The 15,792-nt window shown below is 41.8% G+C and overlaps 1 protein-coding gene across 1 annotated transcript in view; it reads left to right on the top strand.

Moving 5' to 3' along the window:
* The window catches only part of cdh31 (cadherin 31), a 58,604-nt gene that overhangs the window by 20,231 nt on the left and 22,581 nt on the right, over window positions 1-15,792 (top strand). The window contains exons 3-7 of the mRNA XM_078210708.1: window positions 4,320-4,516; window positions 7,474-7,632; window positions 8,818-8,973; window positions 10,759-10,903; window positions 12,882-13,054. Of these exons, the coding sequence (XP_078066834.1) occupies window positions 4,320-4,516; window positions 7,474-7,632; window positions 8,818-8,973; window positions 10,759-10,903; window positions 12,882-13,054 (830 nt within the window). The remainder of the gene's footprint in view (window positions 1-4,319; window positions 4,517-7,473; window positions 7,633-8,817; window positions 8,974-10,758; window positions 10,904-12,881; window positions 13,055-15,792) is intronic.

Here is a 15,792-nt window from a genome sequence, read left to right as displayed (position 1 = left end):
GTGGTTAGCACTGCTACCTCAGTGCCAGGGGCCCAGGTTCAGTTCCTGGCTTAGGTCGCTGTCTGTGCGGAGTCTACATGTTCTGCCTGTGTCTGTGGGTGCTCTGGTTTCCTTCTACAGTCTGAAAGATGTGCTAGTTAGGTGCATTGACCATGCTAAATTCTTGCTCAGTGTACCCGAACAGGTGCCAGAGTGTGGCGACTAGGGGATTTTCACAGTAACTTCATTGCAGTGTTAATGTAAGCCTACTTGTGACATTAAAACTTTACTAGACTTTTTGAGTGGCAAATTGGAGTTGCTGGAATTTCTTTTAAGCACAACACCCTCTAAAGGAGATCTGTGATGGGTGTGAGCAGGGAAAGCAACTGCAAGGCTCTTAAAGTAATCAGATTGAAGAATTCTCATTGAGACATGCATGCATATATGAATATCTAATTCAATGTAAAATAACATACAAAAACTCAAAATAAAATGGGGGACGCAAGGTGTAATTGAGAGAGATAAGAGACAAAAAAATCTCCAACAATAATTAAATTCTGAAGGAATGAGTGTGCAGTTATAAAGATTTCTGGGCAGGGAAGCTGCATGGCAATAATTAAGACCTTTTAAAAATTTTGTGCCTGAATGCATTAGTGTAATTTTTTCTAGTGCATTCTGAAAGCAAATACTATCATTTTAAGCCCTTTGCATTTGAATGCTCTGAGGTGCGGTGTTATAAAGCTTATGGAGGAACAGGGAAAATCGAAAGCTTCCAGACTTCTGAATTTAACTCTACACTTATAGATGCTAGAAGTTGCTAGCTAATTTACTCCATCATTATAACGGTCAGCACTGAAAGTGTCACTGTTATTTCTATTGCAAAATCCAGACCTTAAGTTTATAAATATGTGATCTGAATCTCATTGGGACCTGATCTGCATTTTTAGATATTCCTTCAAATTTAATTTTTGAAGATTTTTTACCATTAGTTTTTTTTTTGGTCTCTTATCTCTCTCAATTGCATATTGCTTCCCCTCTTTTTATTTAGCTTTTGTGTATTTTATTTTATTCTGCTGGCATGGGATGGATGGCCTTGTGTAGAACCAATTGAGCAGGTAAAATCCAGAGTTAAATAACTTCCAAGTTGACAGTTCTATACACCTTATCTGCCTTTCAAGAATATTTGCATCTTCACCATGATGGAACACCCTCTATAGATCAGGTGAAATTCACACGTACTTATCCTTTGCACTGAGTTTTTATATGGCCCAGTTGATTTGTAATTTGCACCTGAGGTGTGAAACGCACCTCCCTTATCAGAGAAAACTTCCAAAATTGGGCACCGGACTTCCTGGTCCCATCCGACAGTTTTAAAAGTCACAAAGTATTTGAAGAAAAGACTTTAATTGCCTGTTTGGGCAGCACTGTAAATATCCAGGTTTGGACAACACTGTAATATCAAATATTTTTTGCATTTGCTCAGTAATCCACAGTTGCAAATGGCTTGGGAGTTGAAATTGGTACACTGGCCCACTGAATTCTAAGATTTGGATAAATTACACCAGTGTTTTTTAAAAAAAAAATTGTCAACAGTTCAGTTTAAATTCGGCTCAATTCTACCTTCTTGGATGTCCTTTCAAAAGCAATTTTTAAACTTTTCTGAGGTGATTCTGATGCCTGCTGGATAGAATGTTCAAAAGCTTTGCGTTTCATTCTAATCGATGTTTGAAAGTATAATTCCTGTTTCTAGGGGAGTGACGTAACTTCAGATTTCTGAATTGAGTTGCTTAAGGCAACTGGTGGTCAAAGCAGAATGTCGTAATGTGCTCTTGAGGCTGTTCAGGTCAATTTACAAAGGCCTTTATTATTTATTCATTGAGAATAATTTGTACTTCAAGCTGAGTCCTTCAAGCCAGCATGGCTGCTAAAGCAGAACAACTCGCAGAGTTACTGTTAAAACATAATGGCAAACAAGCTAGATAACGCAAGTCTGATTGTTATTCAGAAGAAAATTTAATATATAATTATGGCCTTTAATGTGGTTCCAGTATAATTTTTAAAAGTACAAAAATTGGGCTGTTGTCCCAGCTCGTAAGCGATTAACTGATAAAAGCTTCAGCAACTTAATTAGGAATCTGGATGTCTGCCTTTGAGCAAATGCAGAATATGAATTTGCATCTTTGAATATTTAATAGACCTGTTTATCCATGAAGCAATCTGGCAGTGGACAATTTATTGATCTTTGTCATAAACTGTAATTCTGGAAGGGGGAGTGTGATAATTTGTTCTGGTTTGGAAATGGTTAGAGCATCTTTCTTGTTGCTGCGTCCCTGTACGAATTACAAGTTGAGATTCTGCTAAGGAGGAGAATTTGCCTTTAGTTTAAAATGATCTTGGAGAGGGACTTTTAAAACCTGCCGGCCAGGATAGTGGGTAAATTCTTAAAAATGTAAAACATAACCCAAAATGCACCAGGAATACCAGGCATGGGGAGTGGGTGGTGGAGTGAACAATCTACTCCTGAGAGGCGGTCGCATGTTAATAAGGCCGTGCAAATCTGATTTTCTAGAGCCTGAGCCTATAGATTTGATGTTTACTGGCCAGAATTTTCAAGGGCCTGTGAAAACTGATAGTTGAAGGGAGGAAAGAGCTACCTGATGTATCATGAAGGTGCTTTTTTTTTTATTGCATTGCTTGTGGTTCAAGAGAAGCAGGAATGGTGCTCCAAGGGCCTTCAAACTAACCAGGTGCCCAACATCCTCCCCACTCCCTTTGACAGTGAAGAAGTGTCAACACGTTCAAGCATTTGCCAGAAAAGACAATTTTATTTTCCCTTTCTCTGTTTAACTGATGATTAATGCAGTGTCTAAGCTGCTCCGAATTATCAATTGCTACAATTTACCTCAATTGTGCCTTGTACGTTAAGTTTTGAGTGTTTTGATTTTAATTCTAAATTCAAGGACTTAATCGGTCAAAAAACTGACTTTGTTACCACTTTTTCCGATGGCTTTTCCTGATAGATTCTTATCAGATAAACTAAGTTGTGCAGAAAGATGGTTTCCAGGTTTACTATCTTGTCTGCACAGTTATTGATCCCCGTCTGGGATGCTCATAGAATCTCTACCTTTTTAGGCTCTGCACCTGTTGAGTTGGAAGCAACAGGGCACCTTGGGTTCCTGTTCCTGGTCACCTGTATAGCAACTCCTCATAAAAGTACACAAGTGTTGACATCTGGTGAAGATTAGAGCAGGTTTACTGGTGCTGCTCCTTGCAGTTGAGCAGAATGCTGATACTTTAAATGTTAATTCACATTTAAGGTGTGATATTGGAGGCTGTACATGAGACATGTCAAGAAAGAGTTCGCAACTTCATGAGGACTAGAGGGAAAATTTGAGGGAGAGAAGAATTGGTTGGAAGTATAATATTGGAGGAAATGAGGTCCCTTGTTGTTCAAGGTTTTCTTTGAGCCTGTAATGCTCAGCTTCCTAGATAGCTGCTAAGTTTAGTCAAAGAGCAGCAAAAAAATACAATTTTATTCTTGGTCTGTGCTGAGTTAGTTAATCGATCATGCTTTCCATTGCTGATCACCTATGCCTGAACTTCACGATAGGACCGGATAATCTTTGTACTACCTAGATATCCTTTGCTAATTATCACTTCACCATTGTTGACTGTTCCTTCACTTGCCTTGGGCCCTAAGCTCTCTAATTCCCAGCCTACCTCTCCATTCTCTCTATCTCATTTTCCTCCTTTCAGACACACCTTAAAGCCTACCTCTTTGACCAAGCTTGTGGTTAACTGACATATCTGAGATATCTCCTTATCTGGCTCAGCATTATACTTCATTCTATAATATTCCTGTGAAGTGCCTTGGGACATTTCATTCTATTAAAGGTGCTATATAAATATAAGTTGTAATTTAATGAAATACTGACACTCCCTCATTTGTATCAGTCACTTGGGTTGGCGGGGGTGCAGGGGCCAGGCACCTAGAGGATATTCTGTGCAATTAGGACTCAGAAAATTGTCGCTACTATATTGTGAATTTAGGAGGAGAAATAAACCACAAAAACCATCTTGTACTTAACGCTGCAGAAGAATTACCTGGGCATTGGCAGGTTAAGTGATCCAATTGTGCCTTCTGCTGAGATAATGTAAGTAATATAGCCAATCCTGCTCTATCTCATGTGGTAGACGAGGGAGAAATGTAATGTCTATGTAAAAGAATGCAACATTTTTTAATAATTCACGAATACCATTCGGGTGAAAGTTTATCCTTCAACTGATTCATTCACTGGGGTTTGGGTCTGATAAATTACTTGTCTTTGCTTTTTTAATAGTTAACTTCAACTGCAGCGGACAGAAGGCCGTGATTTTCGAAACTGATGATTCCCATTTCCAAGTGGATTCCAATGGAAGGATTAGTGTTACGGAGCCACTGTTCCAAAAAAACCAAGCCAGCTTCTTTGTTACTGCATATAATGAGGCTGAAGAGCAATGGGATGCTATCATTAGAGTCCTAACGAATGGAGAGAAGGTAACATTTTTATTTTCAATGTAATTGTTGTAATAATTCTTCTCCAGGGGACGGGTCAATTGAATTGGCTAAAGTTCGAATGAAATGGAGGAAAAAGCAAACGAAAGCTAATTTAAGAAGCTGGAACTGGAATTTCGGAGAAAGGGGAAAAGATAAAGAAAGAAAGGGAATTAGGATGGCAAATGCAATGCTAGCATTCATGTCGAGAGGGCTAGAATACAAGAGCAGGGATGTACTTCTGAGGCTGTATAAGGCTCTGGTCAGACCCCATTTGGAGTATTGTGAGCAGTTTTGGGCCCCATATCTAAGGAAGGATGTGCTGGCCTTGGAAAGGGTCCAGAAGAAGTTCACAAGAAAGATCCCTGGAATGACGAGCTGTCATATGAGGAATGGTTGAGGACTCTGGGTCTGTGCTCATTGGAGTTTTAGAAGGATGAGGGGGGGTCTTATTGAAACTTACAGGATACTGCGAGGCCTGGATAGAGTGGACGTGGAGAGGATGTTTCCACTAGTCGGAAAAACTAGAACCAGGGGGCACAATCTTAGACTAAAGGGACAATCCTTTAAAACCGAGATGAGGAGGAATTTCTTCAGCTGGAGAGTGGTGAATCTGTGGAACTGTTTGCCGCAGAAGGCTGTGGAGGCCAGGTCACTGAGTGTCTTTAAGACAGAGATAGATAGGTTCTTGATTAATAAGGGGAACAGGGTTTATGGGGAAAAGGCAGGAGAATGGGGATGAAAAAAATATCAGCCATGAATGAATGGCAGGGCAGCCTGGATGGGCCGAGTGGCCTAATTCTGCTCCTATGTCTTATGGTCTTATGGAATGCTGGTTTAAAAGGCTGGAATTTAAAGAAGAGAACTCCGGTATAGAAGAAGGTTCTGATAAGAACATAAGAAATAGGAGCAGGAGTAGGCCATCTAGCCCCTCGAGCCTGCCCCGCCATTCAATAAGATCATGGCTGATCTGAAGTGGATCAGTACCACTTACCCGCCTGATCCCCATAACCCTTAATTCCCTTACCGATCAGGAATCCATCCATCCGCGCTTTAAACATATTCAGCGAGGTAGCCTCCACCACCTCAGCGGGCAGAGAATTCCAGAGATTCACCACCCTCTGAGAGAAGAAGTTCCTCCTCAACTCTGTCTTAAACCGACCCCCCTTTATTTTGAGGCTGTGTCCTCTAGTTTTAACTTCCTTACTAAGTGGAAAGAATCTCTCCGCCTCCACCCTATCCAGCCCCCGCATTATCTTATAAGTCTCCATAAGATCCCCCCTCATCCTTCTAAACTCCAACGAGTACAAACCCAATCTCCTCAGCCTCTCCTCATAATCCAAACCCCTCATCTCCGGTATCAACCTGGTGAACCTTCTCTGCACTCCCTCCAATGCCAATATATCCTTCCTCATATAAGGGGACCAATACTGCACACAGTATTCCAGCTGCGGCCTCACCAATGCCCTGTACAGGTGCATCAAGACATCCCTGCTTTTATATTCTATCCCCCTCGCAATATAGGCCAACATCCCATTTGCCTTCTTGATCACCTGTTGTACCTGCAGACTGGGCTTTTGCGTCTCATGCACAAGGACCCCCAGGTCCCTTTGCACGGTAGCATGTTTTAATTTGTTTCCATTGAGATAGTAATCCCATTTGTTATTATTTCCTCCAAAGTGTATAACCTCGCATTTCTCAACGTTATACTCCATTTGCCATATCCTCGCCCACTCACTCAGCCTGTCCAAATCTCTCTGCAGATCTTCTCCGTCCTCCACACGATTCACTTTTCCACTTATCTTTGTGTCGTCTGCAAACTTCGTTACCCTACACTCCGTCCCCTCCTCCAGATCATCTATATAAATGGTAAACAGTTGCGGCCCGAGTACCGATCCCTGCGGCACGCCACTAGTTACCTTCCTCCAACCGGAAAAACACCCATTTATTCCGACTCTTTGCTTCCTGTCGGATAGCCAGTCCCCAATCCACTTTAACACACTACCCCCAACTCCGTGTGCCCTAATCTTCTTCAGCAGCCTTTTATGGGGCACCTTATGGTTGAAAAAGTACCAACCCAAAGCCCAGTGGGGAGACGTTTAAATTTGTACAAGCCCTTCTAAAGTTTGAGGCAGTTATCTTTTTGTTTAAGAAGGTAGCTAAGCAAATGAAGCAGCTAAAGGAAATTTGGATGTTGCTGTTGTAGAGTAGGTTGGTAGGTAGAGCTCATGAGTTCCATGCTTCACTTCCAGAGGAGGTGTCTATGGCTGCAGTAAGAAAAAGGCTCTGAGCCTATGAGTTGGTCTTGGAGGCAAACGGGCAGAAATTTCAAAATGTAAGGAAGCAGCTTGGACAGACCTCCATTGAATTCAAGAGGATAAAGCAAAGTAATCTTGACCATTAAAAGGAGACAATGTATGATGCACTTGGGGGAATAAATTCTCTTGGAAGAATTTTAAGTTTCATTTCCTCCTGTAGTTGGAACCCATGTTGAAATCCAGAGGGTTAAAATGGCTAGACGGGCAGCAGGCATGGCTAATTATTATCAGCTGGCCCATTGGCTCAAACCCCTTCCCATCATCCCCCACAAACCTGAGCAGGATAGGAGGTGGGAAGGTAAAAGGAAGCCAGAGAAGAGAAGGGGCAGTTGGGAATTCCCAGCAAACACCTCTGGGCAATTTGCTGGAAATTAAATGGGAGACCAGTTTCAGTAGTAGGAAACTGCAGATAAACTGTAGTAATAAAGTTTGATGAACTGATGTCCCTTAGACTAGGAGCATTCCAGATTTAACAGCATTAGGGAGCTGAGGTAAAATGTTAATCTTTTATTCTCATGTGTTCTTTGTAAGCTAAATTTAGTGTTTAAATTTAAAATATATCCTTGCTTTATAAGATAGTAACATTAGTTCACCCAAAAGTTGAATTCATTGCCACATGCCCTTTGATTTTTGTGTTTTTAGCTGAAAAGCTCTGCTGACGACAAATCAAAGAATGTACCCATTATACGATTTCCACATTCTTCTGGCTCTTCACTGAGAAGGAAGAAGAGAGAATGGGTGATTCCTGCTATGAGCCATTCGGAAAATTCAATGGGACCATTTCCTGAGTTTATTGTTAAGGTTTGTTTTTACGGTTCTTGCATTGTAACATGTTACAATGTTCCCTCTAAGCTATGTATTATGTACCTATGCAGCAACATGCACATTACTACACTGGTCAATCTCAAATTAAAAATTCAGATATTTACCAGGACCTGACAAACTTTTAAAAATAGAAACACTTTTTCTAATACACCAGGGGTTTTGAGATTAATTTTGTTTTTCTTTTTCCTCACGTGATTTCACCTTAATCATAGAATCCCTACATTGCAGAAGGAAGCCATTTGGCCCACCAAGCCTGCACTGACAACAATCCCACCCAGACCCAATCCCTGTGACACCACGTATTTACACTGCTAATCCCCCTAGTACTGAGGGGCAATTTAGCATGGCCAATCAATCTAACCTATACATCTTTGGACAGTGGGAGAAAACTGGAGCACCCAGAGGAAACCCGCGCAGACACGGGGAGAACGCGCAAACTCCACACAAGCCGGGAATCGAACCTGGGTCCCTGGTGCTGTGAGGCAGCAGCGCTAACCACTGTGACACCATACTAACAGTATGGGTGTGTAATTTGTATATTTATGAATCCAGCTGTATTTAAATAACTTTTTAAAAGTTTCTTTCAATGCTGGTATTCCCTTGTCTTCCCCTCAAACCACACAGCACAAAGAAGCAGCAGCTTTTACTCCTGCCTGATTGGGTGTTATGTTCCTTTATTTGCACATTTGAAGGACCCAACACCTGCTTGAGGCCTTGGCTGCAGCCTGGGTTTGCCCTGAGACAGTCAGCGCCTCCGTGGAGTGCACATGGAAATCAATCTTGGATATTATTTGCAACACAATGTAAGGATTCTATCTGAATGTGGGGCTGGAAGGAGGCATTGTGCTTCTCATCATCCCAGGTTTAATCGCCCTGTCAGTCGCTACCATCACTCACAGTTGACCCTCACTATCTGGAGAATCTTGGGAGTCTCACTTCTGTCACAGGATTAGACTCTGCACTCCCCAAAAAATGGGCGCTCCCGAATTTTTGATTCATGCTCTGAATTGCTGGATAGTAACTGGGAAGAGGAACCTTGACACTTGGTTCTTTTTTAAACCACAATTCCACCCCTCCACCAAATTCACTAGCGCTGATGTGTTTGAGATGTGTGTTTTTAAAATCAAGGTCTCATTGAATCGTTTCTTTAATTCTTTGCAGATCGCATCCAGTCGGCAAAAGGAAATTACAGTCCACTACTTTATCTCAGGACCTGGTGCTGATCAGCCACCTAGAGGAGTTTTTACCATAAAGAAAACAACTGGTGACGTTTTAGTGAATAAACCTTTAGACCGAGAAGATATACCTATATATAATGTGAGTTTCATCACTTCTAATTCTCCCCGTGATACAGTGACTTGCTGTTAAAATTAGCTTTGCTACTTTCTTCTTCCTTTCAGTCAGGATTCTGGTTTATTAGTTTACTTAGGATACAGTGAAAAGTATTGTTGTGTGCTGTACAGACAAAGCATACCATTCATCGAGAAGGAAAGGAGAGAGTGCAGAATGTAATGTTACAGTCATAGCTAGGGTGTAGAGAAAGATCAACTTGATATAAGGTAGGTCCATTCAAAAGTCTGATGGCAGCGGGTAAGAAGCTGTCCTTGAGTCAGTTGGTACGTGATCTCAGATTTTATCTTTTTCCCCTACGGAAGAAGGCGGAAGAGAGTATGTCAGGGGTGCATGGGGTCCTTGATTATGTTGGCTGCTTTTCCAAGGCAGCAGGAAGTGTAGACGGAGTCGATGGATGGGAGGTTGGTTTGCGTGATGGACTGGACTACGTTCACGACCGTTTGGGGTCTTAGTCAGAGCAGGGGCCACACCAAGCTGTGATACATCCGGAAAGGATACTTTCTATGGTGCATCTGTTTTTTAAAAAAAAATGGTGAGAGTCATAGTGGACATGCTGAATTTCTGCAGTGTCAATGAAGTGGCCTCTTCTCTCCTCATTCTGTACATTAATGACTCATCAGAACTGCTCCTTTTAACTGGGAAAATCAGAATCGTGGGATAAGTTTAAGTCTGAGCAATGACATTGGTTTGTATAATCTGTTATCATTGGTTGATGCATATATTCCAAACTAGAAATCCAACAATGGCTGACTGGCTTCAGAGTAAACTCTGACGACTCTAGACACAAGTCCATCACATGAAAATGAGCAGTTACTTGGGCTTTGAGACTTTGGTAGTATTCTTGATATTTGTTTTTTTTTCATGTTTGAGAAGGCAAATGCAGGAAAAAGTAAAAGTTTGTTTATTAGTCACAAGTAAGGCTTACGTTAACACTGCAATGAAGTTACTGTGAAATTCCCCTAGCTGCCATACTCTGCCTGTGATCAATGGGTTTGGAAGGGGGGGTGTCTGCTGCCACTCTGCCTGAGATCGGTAAGGGGGAGGGGCCTGTGATTGGTCTGGAGGGGGAGGCATTATCTGGCCCAGGAGGAATGTGGCAGGGGTGCCGCAGTGTCTCTCTTTCTTTTCTGCGCATGCGCAGTTGGAGGCGCCGATCGGAGCTGCAGGATTTTGGGCGCATTAAGCCCCGCCCACAGGTTTGTGCAGCGCGATTTGGAATTGCTGATGTTTTTTCAGGCAGAGTGAGTATGGGGGCGCCTGAGAACGGGTCTAAAAGTCTGATCTGAAACACTCCCAGTTTCAAGTGCCTAGCACTTAGAATTAAAATGGTAAAATAGGGCTCAAAATGGCAATTTAGCAGTAATAACCACTGTGCCGCCCTTTTTGGGTATAAATGAATCCTACGTTGAGGAAACATTATACCTATCTGTAGTTCCTTGAAATTTTAATCTTGTTTCAAATTTCAGTCCCTTTGGACTAAGAGAAACATTTTAACTAATGCTTGTGGATAATGATACTGGTTTAAAAACATTCCTTTGCTTCATTGGACGTAACACTCAAAATTCTATCTTGCAGTAGGAGGGATTAATTTACTAACCAAAGTGAAGAGTACAGATCTATTTCAATCTTTTATGAAGCAACCAACTCCACCTCAGGCACTATAAGGATAAATGTCTCTTGTTCAGTTGCTTATTGCAATGTATTATATGCGGTTCCTATAATGGCCATTCTTCTCAACCCTCTGCATAGCTGATTGCTCTTGCAAAAGATGAGGACGGCGTTGCAGTTGAAGACCCAGTAGACATAGTGATCAAGGTCATCGACCAGAATGATAACAGGCCAAAGTTTACCCTTTCAACATTCTATGGCAATGTTTCAGAAGGAGCAGCAACAGGTAAGTGAGTGACTGCTGTTCCAGATCAAATTTCTTAAGCCAGCATTTAGCTGACCATAATTTGTCCTTGTGTTCAAATGGATCTGTATTGGGTGAGGTAATGCCACAATGTTCAGCTATTTGGGGAGGGGGAGAGAGATGGGTTTGTATTTCAATTGCAATCGCAAGGCCTTTTGTGACCTTGGAATGACCCAAAGCACCTTGCAGTGAATGAAGTGCTGTTTCTTTGGAGTGTAGTTGCTCACTGTGGTGGGAAACGTGGCAGCTAATGCAACAAATTCCCATAACTCCAATAACGTTATGACCAAAGTTTAGTTTTGTGAGATATTGATTGAGGGATATATATCAACCAGAACACAAGGGATAACTCCTGCTCTTGGAGATATGGCAATGAAATCTTTAGTGCCCTTTCATGAGGGAAGTCAAGGTCTTGATCTAACATCGCCCTAGTCCACGGCTGGGATTCTCCGGTGCCACCTGAAAGTGAACGGAGTTTTGGCTGGAATGCAAAATTATCCATTCTTGCGTGCAACGGGGCAGCCACCGATGATCGGAGAATCCCACCTATTAACTGAAAAATGAAACCCGTGATGGTATGGCACTTCCTCTGTACTGCATTGAGAGTGTGTGTCTAGATTTGTGCTGAAGCCTGGATTGGGACTTGTGCCCCCAGTCCTCTGACTTTGAGGTGGGAGTGTAACCAACTATGTCACAGCTGGCTCCTTGTGTAACATTGATACCTCGGGTCTAAAGCACATTAGCTGATTCCTTTCACACATTCCCCCTTGGAATTCATTCATGCTTGTATAGTTCAAATATAGTTTTGAAAGGAAATGGCAGGAAAGCATCTTGTCGGCAAAAATAAGTTTTAAAAAAAAAAATAGATTTTTGTATCTCCAATATCTTGTTGCATCTAATTATAATGTTACTCTTGCAGAATTTCTACTTTAAAATCTTATCACCCATTTATTTGAAACCTTTGTATTTGAATGTTTTTGACGAACCTTGAGCAAGTCCCATGCCCCTCATTAGAATTGCAATTGAGACCAAAATGTAGATTTTGATGAAGCAGCCATATAAATATTCCTAATACAAAATTTATACAAGTTCCATAATATGGTACACAAGAGTTCATTCAACGCAATGTATTACACTTGATCAGTTTCTCACTAAAAACCTAAAGAAAAATGCTGAAGCTTTCTTGTCCTGAGCTTTTTGATTTGGTAGGAACTGCAGAGAGAAGGTATCTGTTGCTGAATCTAATCCAGCCTTGGCCAAAAATGTGCATACTCCTATATTTTCCATTGAAAATGAATGGCTACAGTACTAAGCCTTCAATTGGCCCCTAAATTGTTTTTGAAAGAAAATTAGAATAAGTTGTAAAATAAGCATTTACCTCTTCCAAAAAAAACCTTGCAGTTGACTCTAAAAGAGGAGCATAGAAACAGAAGTAGGCCATTCAGCCCCATAAGCCTGTTGTGCCATTCATGTGTTCATGGCTGTTTTGTGTCATTTGGAGCACTATTGGGGTCTCCAACAAATGCAGTGGCCCAGTTCTACTTCTGGTCTCATGTAAGACGATCCCCTCGCGCGCACGCGGCGGTGTGGGGGGAGGGGGGGGGCAGCACAGCTGGTGAGCAATGCAAATGGCTATTGACTTTGGGATTGGAAGATCCAGTTGTGCTGGCAGCCAGTTTCAAGCCACCTCTGCTGCCGGAAAATCCCAGCCCTGGGGATGATCCTGTTTCTGTTTGCGAGAGCTTCCAATGTGCAAACTGGCTGCATTCTACGTTACCACTAATAACACCTCAAAGTTAATTGGCTGAGAGGTACTTTCTAACGTTCTGAGGTAATGAAAGGCATCATACAAATGCACAGTTTTTAAATATTGGTGTTTTACTCACATTGGGCGTGAATCAATATGTCATGCCTTGCATAACTAGTGTCTATGTGAGTTAATGTCTGTTTGTTTTGATAGGTACTAAAGTCATGACTGTAACAGCTACAGACGATGATCAACAAGGTAACCAGAATGCTTTAATAGCGTATTCCATTCTGAATCAAGACCCTAACATGCCTTCCGCCAACATGTTTACAATTAGTTCTTCGACGGGATTAATAACTGTGCAGAACAGTGGACTTGACCGAGAGGTGAGTGACCCTTTAACTGAGCCTGTTGTGCAGAGATGAAGGATTTGTCACTAACCTTTTTAAGGTGTAATCAGCTGCCTATGAAAGGCATGCTCTGATGCTCTCTAAAGTGGAAGGGGTAGGCAACATGATGGAGAAAATAGGATTGTCCTTTTGAAGAGACATTCCGATTTAACCATGAAATCTTCCTCTCTGGCCATACTGGGACATTGTCTTGTTATAAGTCACTAATTGACTGGGAAGGTTGTGTTGGGAAAGCTCACTAAATGTAAATCTGCACAAATGATGCACAACAAATCAACCATCCCAAACACTAGGGCTTGGATATTCACGCTTCCGACCATGTTGGAACAGAGGTGGGGGTTTTAAAAAGGGCAGACGGAACCTGATTCTCTGACCTGCTCTTGTAGCCACAGTCCTTTTATGGCTGGTCCATTCCTCTTTCTGGTAAATGTAAGGTTGCCATGTATGATTAGGTGTATTTCCTGCAGAGTTCATCACACGAATGCCCCCATGCTCTTGCCATTAGTCAGTCAACAGTTTTATCCTTGTGATATACCATCTTCCTACAGTAACTGGAAAGCATAAAGACTCTGTGCCCAATTGGATGATGCTTGATAGTCAGCTAAACAATCGTTCTTTCCTATTTTCAATGTTTTTAAGTGGTTAAAAAGAAATGTTCAAAAAGTGACCAAAAGAAAAATCTTTTTTATTGTCCTGATGACTTTTCTCCAGGGTCGCACACAGCAGTGCCCTGGAGACTGATATTTAATTCCTGGAGACTCCAAAGCATTCCTGGAGAGTTAGCAACCCTACGTCAATAGTAATCCCCAGGATGTTGATAGTGGGGGAATTCAGTGATGGTCATGCCATTGGCTCATGGGGAACTGGTTAGATTCTCTCTCATTGGCAATGGCCATTGACTGGCATTTGAGTGCAAGTAACATTTGTGCCACACATCAGCTCAAGTCTGAATGTTGTCCCAGTCTTGCTGCATATGGGCAGGGACTGAGGAGTCATAAATGGTGCTGAACATTGTGCAGCCGTCAGCAAACATCCCCACCTCTGACCTTCCGAATGAGGAAAGGTCATTGATTAAGCAGTTGGAGATGATTGGCCCTAGGACACTATGCTTAAGAGCCCCTGAAACAATATCGAGATTCCAACAGCCACAAACATCATCCTTTGTGCTAAGTATGATTCCGTGAGTCAAGTGTCTTCCCCCGATCCCATTGACTCCAGCTTTGCTAATGTTCCTCAAGGCCACACTATGTCAAATTCTACCTTGGTGTCAAGGGCAGTCACTGACACCTCGTCTCTTTTTTCCACGTTTGGACCAGGCCAGGTGTTGAGTGGTCCCAGCAGAACCCAAACTGGGTGCTGTGCGCAGGTTATTACTGAGTAAGTGATGCTTGATAGCATTGTCGATGACTTTGATCACAAAGAGAATATGGAGTGGTATTGGCCAGGTTAGATTTGTCCTGCTTTTTGTGGATAGGGTATACCTGGGCAATTTTCCACATTGTCGGGTAGCTGCCAATGTTCACAATCGCAGAATTGCTAAGGTGCAGAAGAAGGCCATTTGGCCCAGCTTGTATATAGTGGCTCTCCCAATGAGCATCGTGACTTGGTACCATTCTCCTTTCTTTTCCTCATATCCCTACATATTTTTTCTATTCAAATAATCATCTAATACATTCTTGAATGTCTTGATAGAACATGTCTCCACCACACTTCCAGGCAGTGTGTTCCAGGCCCAAACCATTTGTTATATGAAGGTTTTTTTTGCATCACATCTGGTTGCGTTGAAGCTGTTTTGGAACAGCCTGGCTAGAGGCATGACAAATTCTGGAGCACAGGTCTTCAGTACTATTGCCAGAATGTTCTTGAGGCCTGCAGAATTTGCAGTATCCATTGCCTTCAGCAGTTTCTTGATATCATGTGGAGTGAGCTTGTCTCCAAATAAATGTTGAGTCACTGACCAGATCATAGGAAAAAAAGCTTATTATAATATCATAAGTATCAATTAGTTTTCCTTTCTCCCCAACTGTGTCAACAAAGTAAAACCTTTTTGAGAATCTGGGCTCTCAGCCTCGCTTCATAATGCTTTCTGGAAAATATTTCATTCTAAGTGCTGGAAAAACCCAGCAGCTCTGACCGAGAGAGAGAACCCAAATTAATGGTTCAGTTACAGATGCCTCTTATTTTAAACTGAAGCCAGTTAGAAATGTGGTGGGTTTTATGCTGTTGAAATGGTGAGGGAGGGTCAGGTAGAACAAGTGGGAAGGTCAGGAATAGGTGAGAGGTTGGGAGAGATTAAGTGACAAAGATGTCATGGGCCAAAAAGCAATGAGAATGGTGATTATATAAAGTGATAAATCATTGATCCAGAGCAAGTGTTAATGGCAGAATAAAGGTCTGCATTAGAGACATGAAAACAAGATTCAGACTGGCAAGTGACAAAAAATGAATCAAAATGTAAGACTGAATGTGGTCTGATATTGAACAATGAGCCCCCAATTAGAAGGTGATGTTCTTCCTGCTTGTGTTGGACTTCACTGGACCATTGCCAATTGAAAATGAAGCTGGTTTAATTGAGTTTTTAAAATTGGAAGAAACGTGGTTTGTTAGAGAGTATGTGGGAATTGAATTAGTTTTGAATTGCTCTAGCAATGACAATGGGCCAAATGGTTGGCTGTTTTTATAACTTTTAAAGGCTTTGCAAGAGAGGCGTGCTT

Source organism: Mustelus asterias, chromosome 4 (genome assembly GCF_964213995.1).
Source record: "Mustelus asterias chromosome 4, sMusAst1.hap1.1, whole genome shotgun sequence".
Lineage (NCBI taxonomy): Eukaryota > Metazoa > Chordata > Chondrichthyes > Carcharhiniformes > Triakidae > Mustelus > Mustelus asterias.
This window is presented reverse-complemented; position numbering and strand designations above follow the sequence as displayed.